General features: G+C 36.8%; 1 protein-coding gene and 2 long non-coding RNA genes across 6 annotated transcripts in view; 1 reads left to right on the top strand and 2 right to left on the bottom strand.

The window, feature by feature from the left end:
- Nucleotides 1-2,711, bottom strand: part of LOC110440050 (uncharacterized) — a 66,082-nt gene extending 63,371 nt beyond the window's left edge. For all 3 annotated transcript variants that reach the window (XR_015499894.1, XR_015499893.1, XR_015499891.1), the window contains exon 1: nucleotides 2,608-2,711. This is a non-coding gene — a long non-coding RNA (uncharacterized LOC110440050). The remainder of the gene's footprint in view (nucleotides 1-2,607) is intronic.
- On the top strand, nucleotides 2,115-12,370 carry gjc4b (gap junction protein gamma 4b). 2 transcript variants are annotated; one of them, XM_087265938.1, is made up of 3 exons: nucleotides 2,115-2,747; nucleotides 7,601-8,759; nucleotides 11,330-12,370. In XM_087265938.1, the coding sequence occupies exons 2-3, from the start codon at nucleotides 7,631-7,633 to the stop codon at nucleotides 11,341-11,343; spliced, it is 1,143 nt and encodes a 380-aa protein (XP_087122064.1). In that variant the 5' UTR covers nucleotides 2,115-2,747; nucleotides 7,601-7,630; the 3' UTR covers nucleotides 11,344-12,370.
- Nucleotides 12,078-16,061, bottom strand: LOC141376207 (uncharacterized). The gene is made up of 2 exons (XR_015499899.1): nucleotides 14,901-16,061; nucleotides 12,078-13,902 (listed from the first exon to the last, which is right to left on the bottom strand). It is a non-coding gene; the product is annotated as an uncharacterized LOC141376207 (long non-coding RNA).
- Nucleotides 16,062-17,179: the final 1,118 nt, after the last annotated feature.

Below are 17,179 nucleotides of genomic sequence, written 5' to 3'. Positions count from 1 at the left end.
TTGGTAAAATGTAAACTTTTTATTCAGGTTGGAATGGAATAGTTTGTAACTTAAAATAGATGCAATGTAATCACTGCATGTTTTAAGCTCAAGTTGCCCACTTGCACTTTGGCTCATAAGGAGAACCAATAGGCTATTTGCACAGCTAGTGTTTTTCAGCCAATGATGAACTTCCGGTGAGAGCTTTATGTGACTATTTTTAATTTCATAAGGTTTCTTTTACAACATCGATGTTGTAATGTAGTTTAAATATAATCAGTTAAATAGACTTAATCATCCATTTGGTTGTTAAAGCGTAAAAAGAGACGAAAGAGCGTTTAAACGCAGGCGCTGTCATTAGCAGCAGGCTAGCGCAGAATTTTATTTTTTTTTTAATACTGGGTAGAAACTAATTTCCATATTCTGAAGACATGTCGCAGAAAAATATAATTTAATGCAGTGCTTCATGTTTGGTCTGATAGCCACTTTATATTAGAAAGAAGATTACTGTTTTTATTTTAAAGAAATCAGATCTTAAACAGGGTGATTTTGTATGGGATGACAATTACCTGAAATTAAAAGTCTGTGTGCATACACGCCATTTAAGTGCTATATAGAAGCTATTTGAACCTGTATTGGTTCTCCAGTGGTTCTGTGGAGTGGTTAAGGTGCTTTATTGACCTTATTCTAAAATGCTGAAATGCGCCTGTTTTATGCGATTGTTTTAGAACTTCCGATTCAGTCGCCTATGGGAGAAATGACTAGGAATAATAAATGACAGAAAATGGTCAAACTACTTGCTCTACAAAACAAATGTTTGCATGACTATACAGACCAAGTAGAAGAATATAATAAGAAAATATCCGTTTGCAACATCAAACAGCAAAACGAGCAGTTTTTAATGTCTAAAAATGAATGGAAGTGAAAGAGCCAAAAAGTCAAAAAGATTTATATGACTGCGCCCACTCGTCGGCGAAGAATAAGGTGAATAGCACACACTATATACAAGATGGTGCGTCCCCTCTGAGTACAAGCAAAAGAACCACTTTTAGTGATACAATGCACCTATCACCTGAACCACCCCAAAGAACCGCTGGAGAACCAAGCACTTAAAGTCATGGTTTTGTTAGAGCTTTGTTTTTTAGAGTGTACAATTATCTCTATAAACCATTTTCATGTAAATTTAACACACTTATATGTAACTTACTTACTCCCAGTGACATTTTTATATTGAAGCTGATATTTAACCACACCATATTAGTGTTTCGTAACATCTAGTTTTGTAACATATAGCCCAAAGCTAATGCAACATTAGATTTTAACATCTAGATCAATGTAACATCTAGCTAAACCCCCAACCTGGAGGACCAGGACATACACACATACATTTTAGCTAACACAATTCACCTACAACACATGTCTTTGGACTGTGGGGGAAACCCACATGAACACGGGGAGAACATGCAAACTCCACAAAGAAATGCCGACTGACCGAGCCGGGGCTTGAACCAGCGACCTTGTTGCTGTTAGGCGGCAGTGTTACCCGCTGCGCCACTGTGTCTACACTAAATTTATAAGCAAATATATATTGTGTGTCTTTTCCACACAACATGAAAGTATTACATCAGTGTCTATCTATCAATATGGATGTTTTTTAAGGGGGATAGAAGGGCTCATTTTGATTAAAGATTATTAAAACAATTCTTTATTTCCATGGACTAGCTTGATAAATTGTAATGCGTGCTAAAGAATAATGCGCGTTAGCAAAATAAACATTGTACATTTAGATTTCATCCAGACCTTAAAAACAAGTGGGCTATAAGCCACTGAAAGTATTACAGTGTCTACCCGTTCACAACTATGATTTTTAAAAGAAATTTAATCTTTAAAAATAAACTTATAATAAATGATGTTGAACAAATAACCTATTTGAGTGTTAAAACTGAGTGTTTTATTTATTATAAATGTGAACAAAATAATAATGTTATGGGGTGCAAATCAATGATGTGACGACAATATTTGAATAAAACAAATCATAAGGCTTGATTGAATACTCTGGCTTTGAGAAAGGGGGTGGGGAGCGGAGGCGGGAGGAGCAGCAGCACATTGGTAAACCCTCTCTTTGTCCTCTCGCTATATGAACCCCGACGGCGCACGGGGAGGAGAAAAACGACCCACATGCTGCCAGACTCCGAATGGGTTAATGAAGAGCGTGTCTTTCATCGTCAAAGATAGCTGAGAAATGTGGTGATATTAAACGCACCAGAACAAACTCTTGCGTAGGACGTAGCTGAGGAAAAGAGTGGAAATCTACTCATCGAGGTATGTTTTTTCCCGCTTTTCAACTGACTGGAATTCGACAGGGACGCGACCAACGGATTTTTTGGTGACATTTCGCGCTTATACACCAAAAATAACAAATATTCTGCTTTGTTGAATGTTTAGTGTTAGGTTTTACGCGTATTTATTTCCACAACTACGCAGTAACAGTTGAGGCAGTGCCTTTAAGTTGTTTTATAAGGAACTGTCGCGTCTTTCTTGCGTCAGACGGAGAACAATAGTAAACTTGTGCGCTTCGCGCAGCTGGATGGTACATTTTCTAGTAATATGAAGGGATAACAGACAAACCTTGCCTCACTGTGTGATGTAACGCATCTTTGCTAGCAATCAAGTCGTTATCGGGTTCCTCTGTTAAGTAAGTGGCGTTGAATAGCCACGCTGCTCTTCGGAATGTTGGCTTTTTTTCTAGGAGCGAATCACCCCTGCAGGTAAAAGCGCGCCACCAATCCACATCGACACGTTGTGCTTGATTGGAGTTTAGTGGTTATCGAAATATTTAGTTTTTCCCTCAAAAAAGTCCTAATTACTATATTATGTTTAAATTTTGACCGTATTATTTACTTAAACTAAATATTGGGCAAGTTTTTGGATTTTATTTATTTTATTATTCGTTATCTCCAAACCTGTTTTAAACCTTTTTGACTTTTTATATTAAGTTTTTTATGTAAAAAAAAAATCTGCTTTTTTTTACTATATATACAGCTGTGGATTTAACAAATAAGTGATTTAAGCAGCTGCTAAGGGCCCCAGGAAATATGGGGGCCCCAAATAAGTACCTAGAATATTCTATAGATAACATCGTTTTCTATCATGTTTTTTTTAATCATTTTTTTTATGGTGAGGGTCTAACAAAAAAAATGATGTAATTATTTCATTCATGCAATTGTCCTACTCCTTGAATTATGGATCAGTCTAGCAGTCAAACCCCGTTTACTTTTAAAACTTTTTCCCCTTTGAACACAATATATTTTATTTTGTGAAAGATTTATAATATTTTGGAGCTGTAAACCTTTCAGGCTAAATAATTCAAATGAATCATTGACTCATGCTGTCTTTTATTAGTTTCAAAAACGCATTTCTTTACAATTTAAAACAACATCATTGGATATCTTTTCTGCTGGTGATGCTTTTGTCGTAAAAAAAAAGAAAAGAAAATTTAAATAAAAAAACCTCACACTTACCTTAGGAACAGTTTTACAGAAAATTTTGGTGGTTTTAAAACATTGACTTTTCCAAACCGCGGTATACCTTAATGTTTATCGTCCCATGCCTAAAATCTGCCTCTGTGTATATAATTTATTGTTAAAGTTTAAGTAACTGATGTTTTCATTGCTTAAAAACCAACATAAATTTTTCTCAATGATAATATTGCCTACTTTTTAGGCATAAATCCACACAAACTTAATATATTGTACGCTTACTCTCACTTTAGTCCTTTCATGGCAGAATATATATATATATATATATATATATATATATATATATAAATCCGTGGTTATTTGGTCAACATTTTGAAAGACAAAACTCACCCTTAGCCTGCATGTTATTCATAAGCGCATGTTTGGTGAGTTTTACTTGGCATGTATAAGTGAAAACAATGCAAACATGGGAGAAATGAACATTACCAGCAATTGCACAGAGCATATGTATGACCATTATTTTTATTTAGCAATTTCAAAATTAAGTGCGACTCCATATCAAACCAAAAAAAAAAAAACTAAGATGATGCTTTGGGGTGAGTTCCAGTCTCCTGTCCTTCCCCCAGAGCTGAAGGAATCTGGATTGGAACGATAACTACTTTCTCAGATGTCTCCACAAAGCCACTCTGTTCCCTCTCTCCTGAAGTTAATGTCTGACGTGGTAATGGTTGCTCCGTGTGGCGTTGCTTGACTTAAGAGGAGTTCAGGGTTAGGCTCTCCCAATCTCTGGACAACATTTGGGGGATAGTTGATCCATTTATGTGGTTCCATTAGTTGTTTTTCTCTGTGGGAATGTTGATATTATTACAATGGAGTCCAGTGTTGTTGATTTTGCTAAAGTTTATAATGACTTTGTAAATCAATTTTATTCTGCTTATGTATGCTTTCAATGTATTCTATATGTATATAAACTTTACATTTTAAAGTAGGTTGACTAGGTTCCTAGTAATCATAGGTGGCATAGTAAAGGTGTATGCACTTTGTTTTGAGATCACACCTTCATAAGATCTCTAAACTAGATGTTTTGACTAGATACTGTTTGGAGCCTTGCTGATGTGTAATTTGAGGGCCAACTGGGCACCAGCTGTGGAATGGTGCAACCACACAATTGTACTGCTTCTGGCAATCGGATATAGCCCTTTGTAGACTACAAATTACAGTGATTTCATGACTTTAAATGGCACTTGCAGTCCCTGTTCTTTTACCACAACAGCGCGGCCCTCACTTCATGCAACTGTCTCTAATAAACCCTTGGTCAGAAGTTGTGGCCATTAGCAGCTCGTCACCACCAGCTCCTTTGAGCTTTATTAGGCTTGGGCTGTAGTGTGAATCCAGGTTCACACAATTCTGGGAAAAGTGGTTCTGTTAAGTAATTTAAAATGCTAATTTGACCTTGTTCATGTTTTTCCCCATAGTTAACTTACTGGCTAGAAATTTGCATTTGGAATTTGACATTTGTCACACTTAAATGTTTATACTGAAGATTTTTGTATAGCAGAGTGATTTAAAGGGGTAGTTCACACAAATAAAATTGTCATTATTTAATCACCCTTTACCTGTTTCAAACTAATTGAAGTTTTTTTTTTTTTTTTAAGTTTTGAACGATGTTTCAGACCTGTAAACATTGACTTTCAGAAAACACATACTATGAATGTTAACAGAACAACAAATCTCAAACTGGTTTGGAACAAGTCAAGGGTGAGGAAATCATGACAGAATTTTCATTTGTGGGTGAACTATCCCTTTAAGTAAAATCCATAAATTCCCTAGGTTTTGAAAACCCACATCCAGTAATCAAAGTCATGGGAAATCAGTGGTCAATAAATAGTTGGAACCCTAGAGAATCATTGAACTTTGTGAAAAATCAAGTCACATTCATGCCTAAAGCATCTCTTGTTTATTTGGAGCCGGTGAGGATTGCATAGTTTGATTAGACCTGTGGATGACCCCATCCTTTTTTTACATTTTAAGCACTTGGGCTCCAGTTTGTGACCAAACCATGTTCAACTGGTTGCCTGTTTCGAGTTTACTTTCTAAGAGCTGCCAAATCCACACTGACTTTTTAGGCCTTGGGTTGCAAAGTAATTTATTTTTGTGTCTCATACATAAAACTTAGGGTCCATTTGCTCAAAATAAGAGCATGTGACGGTTTTAATACGTTGGTGTTATTCACCAGGGGTCTTATTACACAGAGGTGGTAAATTCCTCATGTTAATAATATATCCCCCTCCATCATCCCCCTTTTTTGTTTTAATCTTGTTTAAATGTATTTATTTTCTTGCAATTTATCATTTTATTTTATGTAATGGTATGCCTTTATACACAGTGAGATGATTTTTAACTACAGAACTTGGCAAATGCTGACTTTTGTGAAAGCCTGTTAGAATAATTACCTTTCAGCTCCATCTAGTGGACTAATTCGGCTTCCAATTTGTCCTGATGTGGGACAATAAAGCAGCTGTTACAGACTGTCAACATTTTGCAGAGACATGCATGAAATTGTAAAATTCCCTTCCCTCCTATTTTATATCATTGAATCAAAATAGAGTGGAGGAACTATGACGCCACCTTGTAGGCTAATCGGCTGCTAGCATAAGACTGGTTCCCTAAAATATAAAATCTCTACAGGATTTTCCATTAAGCTTTTCAAAGATTGCAAATAATAAGCTCTGTGTTTAAGCACAGTTTATTACACTTACACATTTTGTCCAACTGGATAATCCTCGCACGAAAATACAACTTTTAGCACTTTTTGATCTTAAATGCAATTGCAAGAATTAAAAAGCTAACATTAGGCTATAAACGGACTACAGTGCCTTCGGGATGTCGTCTGTGACATCAACACCACCCTGCTACAGACAACTTTTAATGCTTATTTTTAAAAATCTAATATATGACAGCTTTACTCACTCGATTTATTATATTATAACCCATGTTATTTATTATAAACAAATACAAATATGCAAAACACATCTGTATATAGATCTAGATGCCTTTTTGGTAGTTTTTTATGTGGGAAATACATTACAGTTTTGTTTTACAGTTGTTGCAAAAGTTTTAACACTGCAAGTACAAATGTGCCTACATAGTATTTCGATGACACGCATAAGTTTATCATGCCTGTGCATACAGCCTGCTTGCCTTTAGTAAAAGGATGACAGAAATGAGGCATGAGGGACAAGTCTATATGGATAGAGAACAACATTCAGGGTTCTTCTTTTTTTTTTTTTTTTGTTACAAACTACAGCGAAAAGCAGCCCATACCACATATGATATAAATAAAGCAGTAGTGTAAATTATAATATAGAGTTAAATGTTTATTAAAAATCAGTTGATCACATAAAAATTAGTCAGTAAGAATGTATTTGTACAAACTTATTCACACATTTGCATTACTGAGAGCAGGAGAGAAACACTGCACTGGTTAGCAGTATCTCCATAATATTGTTTATGTAAAATAAATGATCATCAAGTTAATCTGTCTTGATGGTCTTTACAAGAGAAGGCATTACCTGCACACAATAAAAATTCACAATTAGAAAAATACTACAAACTATAAAATACTATTTATGAAAATATTTAAATAAGACCTATCCAAAAGCCCAACGCAAGTGGACTGCGTTCCAGACCAGATCAGCTTGATGACGCATGTGTCCAACATCACCTGTAGTCCCATCTAGCAACTTCGTAGCAAATGTCTTTTTTTTTTTTTTTAAGTGTAACCGATTAAAAAAAAAAAATAAATAAAAGTTCCAGGAGTGGGATGTAACTTGTGTGTTTTATGTCGTAGAAAAAAAACCTGAAAATATGTTGAGTTAGTGGTAGCCACGAATCAAATTTAATCGAAATCCCATTTGAAAACCGATTGACTTCGGGACAAGGGAACCGGAACTGCTAAAATGTTAACTCTCTTTCGGGTTTTTGCATACAAATTGACGTCTTAGTTCCTCCACTGGGCTAATATTACTCTTGTCAGGCGATAAGTAGGAAGGTAGGCTATTTTCATGTCATGTAATGTGCTAATTTAAATAATGTGTTGTTGTTTCCAAATACTAATAATTAATATCTTTTTTTTTATGCAGGACTGAGACGGTGGTACTTCTTGAAGCACCATGAGCTGGAGTTTTCTTACGCGGTTGTTGGATGAAATCTCCAACCACTCCACCTTCGTGGGCAAGATATGGCTCACGTTATTCATCATCTTCCGCATTGTTTTGACTGTTGTGGGGGGAGAATCGATATACTACGATGAACAGAGCAAATTTGTGTGTAATACCCAGCAACCTGGTTGTGAGAACGTTTGCTACGATGCATTTGCACCACTCTCTCATGTCCGGTTCTGGGTTTTCCAGATCATTTTGATCACAACCCCCACTATCATGTACTTGGGATTTGCTATGCACAAGATCGCTCGGTCAAATGATGTGGAGTACAGGCCAGTCAACAGGAAACGCATGCCAATGATCAACCGCGGAGCCAACCGGGATTATGAGGAGGCCGAAGACAACGGTGAGGAAGATCCTATGATTATGGAAGAGATCGTGCCTGAGAAAGAAAAGGCTCCAGAGAAGTCTGCTGTTAAACATGACGGCCGGCGGAGAATAAAGCGAGATGGGCTCATGAAGGTGTACATCCTGCAGCTTCTGTCGAGGATTATTTTCGAGGTGGGCTTTCTCTTTGGCCAGTATATCCTGTATGGTTTCGAGGTCGCCCCGTCATACGTGTGCACTCGCAGTCCCTGCCCGCACACCGTAGACTGCTTTGTGTCACGTCCGACAGAGAAAACCATCTTTCTGCTGATTATGTATGCCGTGAGCTGTCTCTGCTTGTCTCTTACGGTGCTGGAGATACTTCATTTGGGCCTCAGCGGAATTCGTGATGCTTTTCGACGACGTGCACGCCATCAAAGTGTTCAGCGCCCACGTGCCCCCATATGCAGACAGGTGCCCACTGCCCCGCCAGGGTACCACACTGCCCTGAAAAAAGACAAGCTGTCTTTGGGAATGAAACCGGAGTATAACTTGGACTCCGGTCGGGAGTCTTTTGGTGACGAGTCGTCATCGCGAGACATTGACCGCCTGCGCAGGCACCTGAAACTGGCTCAGCAACATTTAGATTTGGCCTATCAGAATGGCGAGAGCAGTCCTTCACGCAGCAGCAGCCCAGAGTCCAACGGCACTGCTGTCGAGCAGAACAGACTTAACTTTGCTCAGGAGAAGCAGGGGAGCAAATGTGAAAAAGGTAAGAATGGTAGATATAGGAGATGCACACTTAATATATGCATACAGGAGACTCGAGTTATCAGCCCTCCTATGAAATTTGAATTAAAACCAGATTTTTTTTAAACAATATATTTAATAACCAGTTTCTTTTATGGGTGACATGGTGGCTCAGTGGTTAGCACTGTCGCCTCCCAGCAACAACGTCACTGGTTTGAGTCCCGGCTTGGTCAGTTGGCATTTCTGTGTGGAGTTTGCATGTTCTCCCCTAGTTGGTGTGGGTTTACTCTGGGTGCTCCAGTTCTCCCTACAGACAAAAAATGTGTGCTATAGGTGAATTTGAATATGCTAAATTGGCCTAAGTGTATGAGCGTGCATATGAGAGTGTATAGGTGTTTTTTCCTAGTACTGGGTTGCAGCTGGAAGGGCATCCGCTGCGTAAAACATATGCTGGATAAGTTGGCAGTAAATTCCACTGTGGCGAACTGTGTGTATACTCAAGTTATATTAAATTTATTTTTGTGATGAAAAAGCTGATATTTACCATGTTTAGTATTCAGTGTCATGATCTTTAGAAAGATTGTAATATTTTCTTCTAATATGTTGATTTGGTGTTTTAAATATAATTTGTCAATTTTAAAAAGGTTAGACTTTATAATGAGTTTGTGGAGATTCAATGAGCACGTTTATGGACACCAATAATCCAATTTTAATATGATTGACTACTCTGATTAGGAGTCTACCATGTAAACAGCTGTTTTTGATTTATTAAATCCGATTAAAGTTTTATAATCGAACTAAACAGAAATCAGATTAAGACATGTGGAGTATGCTGATTTTATTGCCATTGAAGTGCATTTTAGTTTTATTAAAGTGCAGTACAGACATGTAAACATTGCAAACAAACTATTATCATTGTGTAGGATTTTCTCAGCATTTTACAGGATACAGGATAGTCAATACACACATTTCTGTTTGACACTATTTTCTGCACCTACCAAGTCCGTAAAGGACCACAGACACCTGCATCACAAAATGCGAAGGTTTTCTTTCCCCATACGGTGTGCGGTATCAAATTCCATGAAAACAACACTAGCAGTTCAGACTGACTTCCAATATCTCGTTTATCACGGGGGCATGCATGAAATGTTCCTGAATGAAAGTAAAAGTGCCAAATTGCAGTTAAAGTCCACAAATTAAAAATGAAACACCCAAAAGTAAATGAAACTCAAAAGAAAATGTTGATAGCGTGGTGACAATGGTGTTAACCAATTATGTGCTATAACATGTAAAACGAGATCATTCAAAAAGCAACTCATGTAAACGCCTTAATCATATTACTGTCTTTTTCAGATTAAGGCATATAATTAGATTACTGATGTCCATGTAAACGTAGTCACTCTGTCACTAAGGTTCAGCTAACATTAAGCTGGACTATGATGATAACAGGTCTGACCAGGGTTACTCATTTTTTAGCTTGCCAGCAATTTGCCACTTCTAGTAGAAGTATAAAACCTATTTCATCCAATTGCTTATGTTGTCTAATTGCTTGTATGTCTCCTAATTGGCACCTATACTCAATGAGCGCAATCATTGTATGACCAAATTAAGGTGTTTGCTTTATTGAATTGTACAAAAATACACACATACCTATCAAATTAGTAGTTTTTAAGTTTTTTAATCAAGTAAAGCTGCGGTCACACTAGAGTTTGATAATGCGATATTCTGTCGTGCGGCTCTGCGAAAAGGGGCGGGAATGAACAAGATTATCAGGCATTAAAAAAAGCAAGCAATTGCTCCATGTTTTAAAGTTCTGTCCATTGAAGTCATGTTTTGATACTAGGTTGGTCTCACGCAGTCAAGTGTTGCGATTTCGCAGATCAGAGTTCACCAAGCTTGAACTTTGCATCGCAGCAACCTGCAAAACTTGACGCATGACCCTGCGTTTTCGGTCTGACGCATTTGCGTGCGTATGAATGGAAGTCTTATGTGGAGAAAAGCCCAGTGTGACCGCAGCTTGAGAGAGTCTTATTTGCCACTTGGGTTTCACCAAAATCCTAAGTTGAAAACCTGTCAATATCCGCTGGAAACTAATGTATCTGAGCTAACCACTTTTGATTGAATCAATGAAGCGCCAAGTAGAGATGGCCTAATATTCAAAAGTTTTGGATAAGTTCATCCAAAAGTTCAACTAATCAAATACGACAGCAGATAATTGCATTTTTTTGTATCTTTTTTTTTTAACCAAAAATAAATCGTAGTAAAAAAAAAATGTTTCCATTCTCCATGTCTTTGTGTTCACTCTAAGGATAGTTCACTCAAATAAAAATGGTCATTTACTCAATCTTCATTTGATCGACCAATTTGAGTTTCTTTCTCCAAAGAAGATATTTTAGTAATTAAACCAAGTCAATGGGTCCCAGCTATCAGCATACTCAACAGCAGAAAGAAACTCATAAAGGCTTAACTACATGAGGGAGAATGTATAATTAGGTTGTTTTTAATTTGTGAGAAGTTAACATATTTGTTGCTTGATAATGTAAATAAATGATTTCCATGTTTTAATATGATGTTGTCTTTTCTCTTTCTCAGGGATCCATGCTTGATTGAGACTCATAGACTATCATTCGTCTGCTTTTCTTTGCAACGGAGCGCCTCACCTGGGATTAGCAATGCTCATCTTGCAAAGTGGAAAGAGTCCAGTTTGTGTGTGTGTGTGTTGTGTGTTTTGTGTTTGGCTGCTGAACATTGAGCGAAGCATCAAGAGACTGAGTGTGGAACCTGTGTCCTACGCACACTGGTGAATCTGTGAGAATGTGTCATGCAGTATTATGGCAAGTGAACGCCATGTAGAAAATCTCAGAAGCAGCATTTCACCAGCCAGTTATACTTGACATCGGCCAGTCTGCCTGATACTCCAAAGTGCCCAAAAGGTAGTTAGGAAAATGTTTGTTATACTCCTCTCTTACTAGGCGACTGTGCAATGTCTCGTTTTTTTATCATCTCTTTTTATTACGTAGGGGGGAAAAAAATCAGTGGTTCTTCCATTTGTTTACCACGCTTCTAATGAAGTGCCAAGGGTTGCATCTCAAAAATGCCTTAAACTGGAGTTTACATATTATCTTTGCCATTCCAAAATGAGATGGACGAGCCAGTGTAAAACCACATCAGAAATGTAGTTTAGTGTAGTTAGAGCATTTCTGTAGTTCTGTGTTTGGAGTAGTGTGTTTGTAACGGAAACCTGGAAAATGCTTGAATACTTGTGAATCAATTATTGATCTGCAAAGAAGCTTTTGATTATTTTATTTGCATATTGTGTACTTGGTTGTATATGAGAATTTTTGCTACTACCCCTATTGGAACTGAAAGTCATGGAGGCGAATGTTTTATATGGTACCAATGCAACTTTGTTTTTCTTTTTGTCTTGAAACTGTTTAAAGTATAAGAGTTTAATGTCTGTCAACACCCAGGTTTTCCAACTTTTGATACTTTTTTCAACAATACTTTTTCAACTTTTGATACTTTTTCAACTTTGATACTTTTTTTTTTTTATATCTTCCAAAACATTTTGTACGATTTTTTGTAAGGTATTTTGTACACTGTCCAAATAAATCTTTTGTTTAAGAATTGCAATCATGCCTAATTTTTCTGTGCTTCTGAAATGGTTGTTTTGGTCTTTTTGGCAACATTTAGATTATAGCAAACATATAAAAGAGCACATTTTGTTGCATTCTGTGACATTCACATATCAGTTATCTGTGATCCCAGAAATAATATTCACATTTCATATCTATGATAATGAGATGGTTATACACTTTATACTTAAAGCGATTGTTCACCCAAAAAAGTTCTCACTATTTACTTCACTCAAGTGGTCTCAAACATTTGGTTGAACACAAAAGCTATTTTGAAAAAGCTGGAAACCTGTAACTATTGACTTCCCTAGTAAAATAAAAATAAATACGATGAAAGTCAGTGGTTACAGGTTTTCAGTATTCAAGATGTCGTATTTTCTGTGTTCAGCAGAAGCAAGAAACAAGAAAATTAGTAAAAGGAGAGTATATTATATATTTGGGTGAAGAATTACTGCAGTTAATTATTGTGGAGACAATGTTTAAATATTTTTTATTATTATTATTTTTGCCAGTGTCAAATAATTTCTTTGATAATTTTAATATCTGTGGATTTAGTGTAGGGCTTCTGCAAGTCTTAAACCCGTTTCCATTCCACAATTTAGGCTTTAAAAGTCCTAAATATGAAAGTTCACACAACTCATGAAATGAACTGCCTTTCAAAGTGTTTCTTATTTTTCAAATAAATGAAATAGTCCATAGTAAACCATCTATTTGATATTCAAAATACATGATCTGACATTATTTAAAATGATTTTTTTAATGTTGTTAAACATTTGGCTGGGGTTGGAATAAGCTTTTTAAAAATGCTGCTAAAACACTGAAGTTGACACAGTTGGTCACAGTTGACTTTTTGCTCCTAGACTTTTATTCTTACGCAAGTGAATGCAACAGACCAAAACGCAAGCTTGTGCGACATGTTTCACTGTTGGCTGTTGCAAAGTTCAAGCTTGGTGAACTCTGACCTGCGAATTCCCATCTTGTGACTGCATGAGACCAATCAATGATTAAAACATGACCTCTCTGTATAGAAACTTTAAATATAGACCAATTGCTTTTTTTAAATGTCTAAACATCTTGTTTAATCCTGCTCTTTATTCCCAGGGCCGTACGACAGAATTTCACATGCTCAAACTCTTGTGTGACAGCGGCATAAGTGTAGTTTTATTTTAATAGGTGGGCGTAGATTTTTTTTTTAATCTAGATTAATCTCACTGTAATCTTGGAATGAATCTACATTAATGGCTCATTTGAATTCTGCCGAAGGCCTTCAGAATGCGTGCTACCCAAATAAGGACTAAATATAAGTCTTTAAGGCCCCGTTTACACTAATGCGTTTTCGTTTTAAAAAGCATAAGTTTTTCTACGCTTACGCCATCCGTCCACACTACGCCCAAGTTCTCGAGCGCCGAAAACGGAGCGTTTTGAAAATGCTGGAGAGGCCGTTTTCTTTCTGAAACGCTGCATCTCCTTCTTAGTGTGGACGAAGAAAAACAGAGACATCTAAAAACGCAGGCGGGACTGCTGAGATACCTGAATCATTCAAGTTACTCGTTTTTGATTGCAGCAGTGATTTCAGCAAAAACAGTTAAATAAGGTTAATTAAACTGCAGACACTGAATGCTAAGAATGAAACGTGAAAGTGTAAGTTATTAAGGTAAAGTTGGTTTTATATTCACACATTCATTCAGTGACAACTTGTGACATTGTTTACCACGGCACTTTGAATATTCTGTCTGAAATAACCAGCAAGTGTGACTTGAAAACAACATTCACACTGTTTAATTGACTGTGAACATGTTAAACTTTGATAGTCATTGGCTGCTAATATGATTTCGCTATTTAGAGTTTGCAAATAACACTTTTATGAAATTATATTAAGGAGAAAATATTAATGTGCGAATATAAAACCAACTTTACCTCTATGTGTAAGTAAACATATTCTGCCGTACAGGTGTAGTTCGCTGTCATGCAGTAGTTTTGCTTGTTGATGACTACCCAGACCTTGTATAGCTCCGTCTTTTTTCCTTGTCTTTGGCTAGGTAGAACCTCGATTTTTAGCACTACAGAATTTTGGATCTGGTAATCATGGAACATTATTTCTTGCACATGACCACACAGAACAACATTTTAGGCATCCAAAGACTTTAACTTTTCTCTTGTAAAAATCACTTGGAGCTTTAATGAGATTCTATATTTGAATGCTGAATGCTTGGTCATTTCGCCCTATCCAATATTCATTAGGAGGGTGTTATCGCAAATGGACCTGTCAGATGAGCGCTGCTCACTTTAATGTTAATTTTGCAGAATCACTGTGCTTATCACTGCGTGACAAGCTGTTATAATACACTGAAAGTATTATGTAATTAATATACATAATATGTAATCAATATATCTTATTTCTAAGACAACAACAAACTTTGTACCGCATCGGATGTCATTCCCTTACTGTTAATGCTAACGCCCCCATTTTTTTTGCCACCTCCCTACGTGCGCATCCTAAATGTTTACAAACATTGTAATACCAATACCTGATTGGGGCTTTTGTGTCATTGCGTATCCTTCCCTTATTCGTCAAGCCTCTATCACATGACTATAACACATGGCTTTAACGCTACCAGAAGACAGTACTGTAAACAACAACATGAGCACAGAAATGGGAGCGTTGTTTGCACTGTTGTCTGTTTTAGGCGCCATTGTGCAGTGATTCATTTGTTAGGTTTAATAACAACTCGACCTCGTCGTCTGTCCACAAAAATACCTCTCTTGCTTTCTTTGCCATCGCGTTCAATGTTCAACCGGCGTTTGTTGACTAACAATAACCAAATGCAGAGCAAGACGCATGCTTTCTGTTTATACAAGAATGCGCATGCCCAGAGAATGGTCACATGATACACGTTTTTGGTGGAGTAGTGTGGACGGAGATATGTTCAGAGACGCTAGGTAAAACACTAGTGTGGACACGGATCGTTTTTGATCTAAAACGCCGTTTTAATACTAAAACGCACTAGTGTAAACGGGGGCTAAGAACGGGCGTATTCGACCAGAAGATCATCTCCTGTTTCCAAAATGCATCACAAACTGCTTGCGAAACTGTTTTACTATAATAATTGGTGATGAAAATAAATTGTTTAATAAGACGTACTTGTGTTTTCTAACTGTTAAATCAGTTAAACATGAACTTTAAACTGTTGGCCTACATAAGCTCGAAACTGATTTTTGATCACCTTAATCCCAGTAAAGTCATAACTCATGCTCTCACTCATGCCATCAGGCAGGCGTTACAGAAGTCTGAGGAGCAAATCAGTGCAGTTTCGAGATAGTTTTTATCCTGTCATTATAAGACTTTTAAACAATACCATTTCTTAAGCATTGTTGAAAGCTAGTGTTAAATAATAAATAAATTTGTTAAACTAGCATAAATTGTTAATATTACAACAAATGGTGAAATAGGTATTTAAGTATTAAGTTATTCTCTTCAGAGATTTTTTAAAAATGGGTTATCTTATATAATTATATTTTTTATATTTTATGGAATTATAAAAGCTTATTTATCATGTTAGGATTTTATCGTGTTTTTATAGTGATGTTTTTTATGTTCTTGTTGGGTCTGTTGCAACGTAATTTCGTTCTGCATTACAATTCTATTGTGAGGATTTGAATGACATAAATAAAGGAAACTGAAACTAAACTAAACAGAAATGGAATTAAGGCGTAGAGTATGCATATATTGGTGGCATTATTGAAGTAAACACCGCAATCAAACTATTACCGTCATGTGGGATTTTCAGCCATATTATCCGACAAGATCCACAAGCACGCAAACACATCAAGAAATGCAGAAGTTTTTTTTCTTTCCATTTGGCGTGCATTATTAAATTCCAAAACACTCACCAGTCCTTACTTCTTATTTGCGTCTAATACCCCAGTTTGTCACAAGGCCATGAATTAAATGTTAAAAGTGAATGAATTAAATTAAAAGTGAAACTGCTGAACTACAGTTAAAGTCACCCAAAGTTAAAGGAAACTCTTACATGAAAGCACTTCACGTAAACACCTTAATTATATTATTGTCTATTAAGGCAAATAACTAGATTACAGATGTGCATGTTAGCGTTGTCATTAGTGTCTTTGAAGTAAGTAAAAGATCCAGGGCACTTTTTTGTCAGACGACTCACCGGTCAGGTATACATCCACTCCAAAATATCAGGGTAAAGTCTTCAGATTGTGTAGAATAGACCCATCTCCCAACCCAACATTGAGAATAGATTAAAAGCTATATTTTTTTTATAACGCGATGTCATGCTTATAGCAGGTCCCGCATTAGCTAGCACATGATTCACCAATTAGATGATTCCTAACTCACTAGAAATAAAACGTTTTTTACCTCAGTATTTTTGTCTTTAAAAATCCCCCTCCCACCCCTACTCCTCCCTCCTTTTTATAGATTGGGTGACATGGCAGCCCAGTGATTCGCACTGTTGCATCATAGCAAGAATATCACTGGTTAAAAGTCCTTACTGGACCAGTCAACATTTCTGTGCCGAGTTTGCTTGTTCTCCTCGTGCTCGCATGGGTTTCCCTGGTTTTCTCCCACAGTCCAAAAACAAGCAATATAAGTAAATTGACCACACCAATTGGCACTATCGATGAGCTCTTAGTAAGCAGTTTAACTATCCCTACAATTTGTCATTAGCCATTAACAAGTCAGGGAGTTCATCGAGATCTACCTGTGCTCAAACTCCCCTCTCGCCATCTTAATAGCTCAGGGCTCTCTCCCAGGACAGCATGCCAAACAAGCTTTATTATC

Source organism: Danio rerio, chromosome 9 (genome assembly GCF_052040795.2).
Source record: "Danio rerio strain M-AB ecotype USA chromosome 9, GRCz13ab, whole genome shotgun sequence".
NCBI lineage: Eukaryota > Metazoa > Chordata > Actinopteri > Cypriniformes > Danionidae > Danio > Danio rerio.
This window is presented reverse-complemented; position numbering and strand designations above follow the sequence as displayed.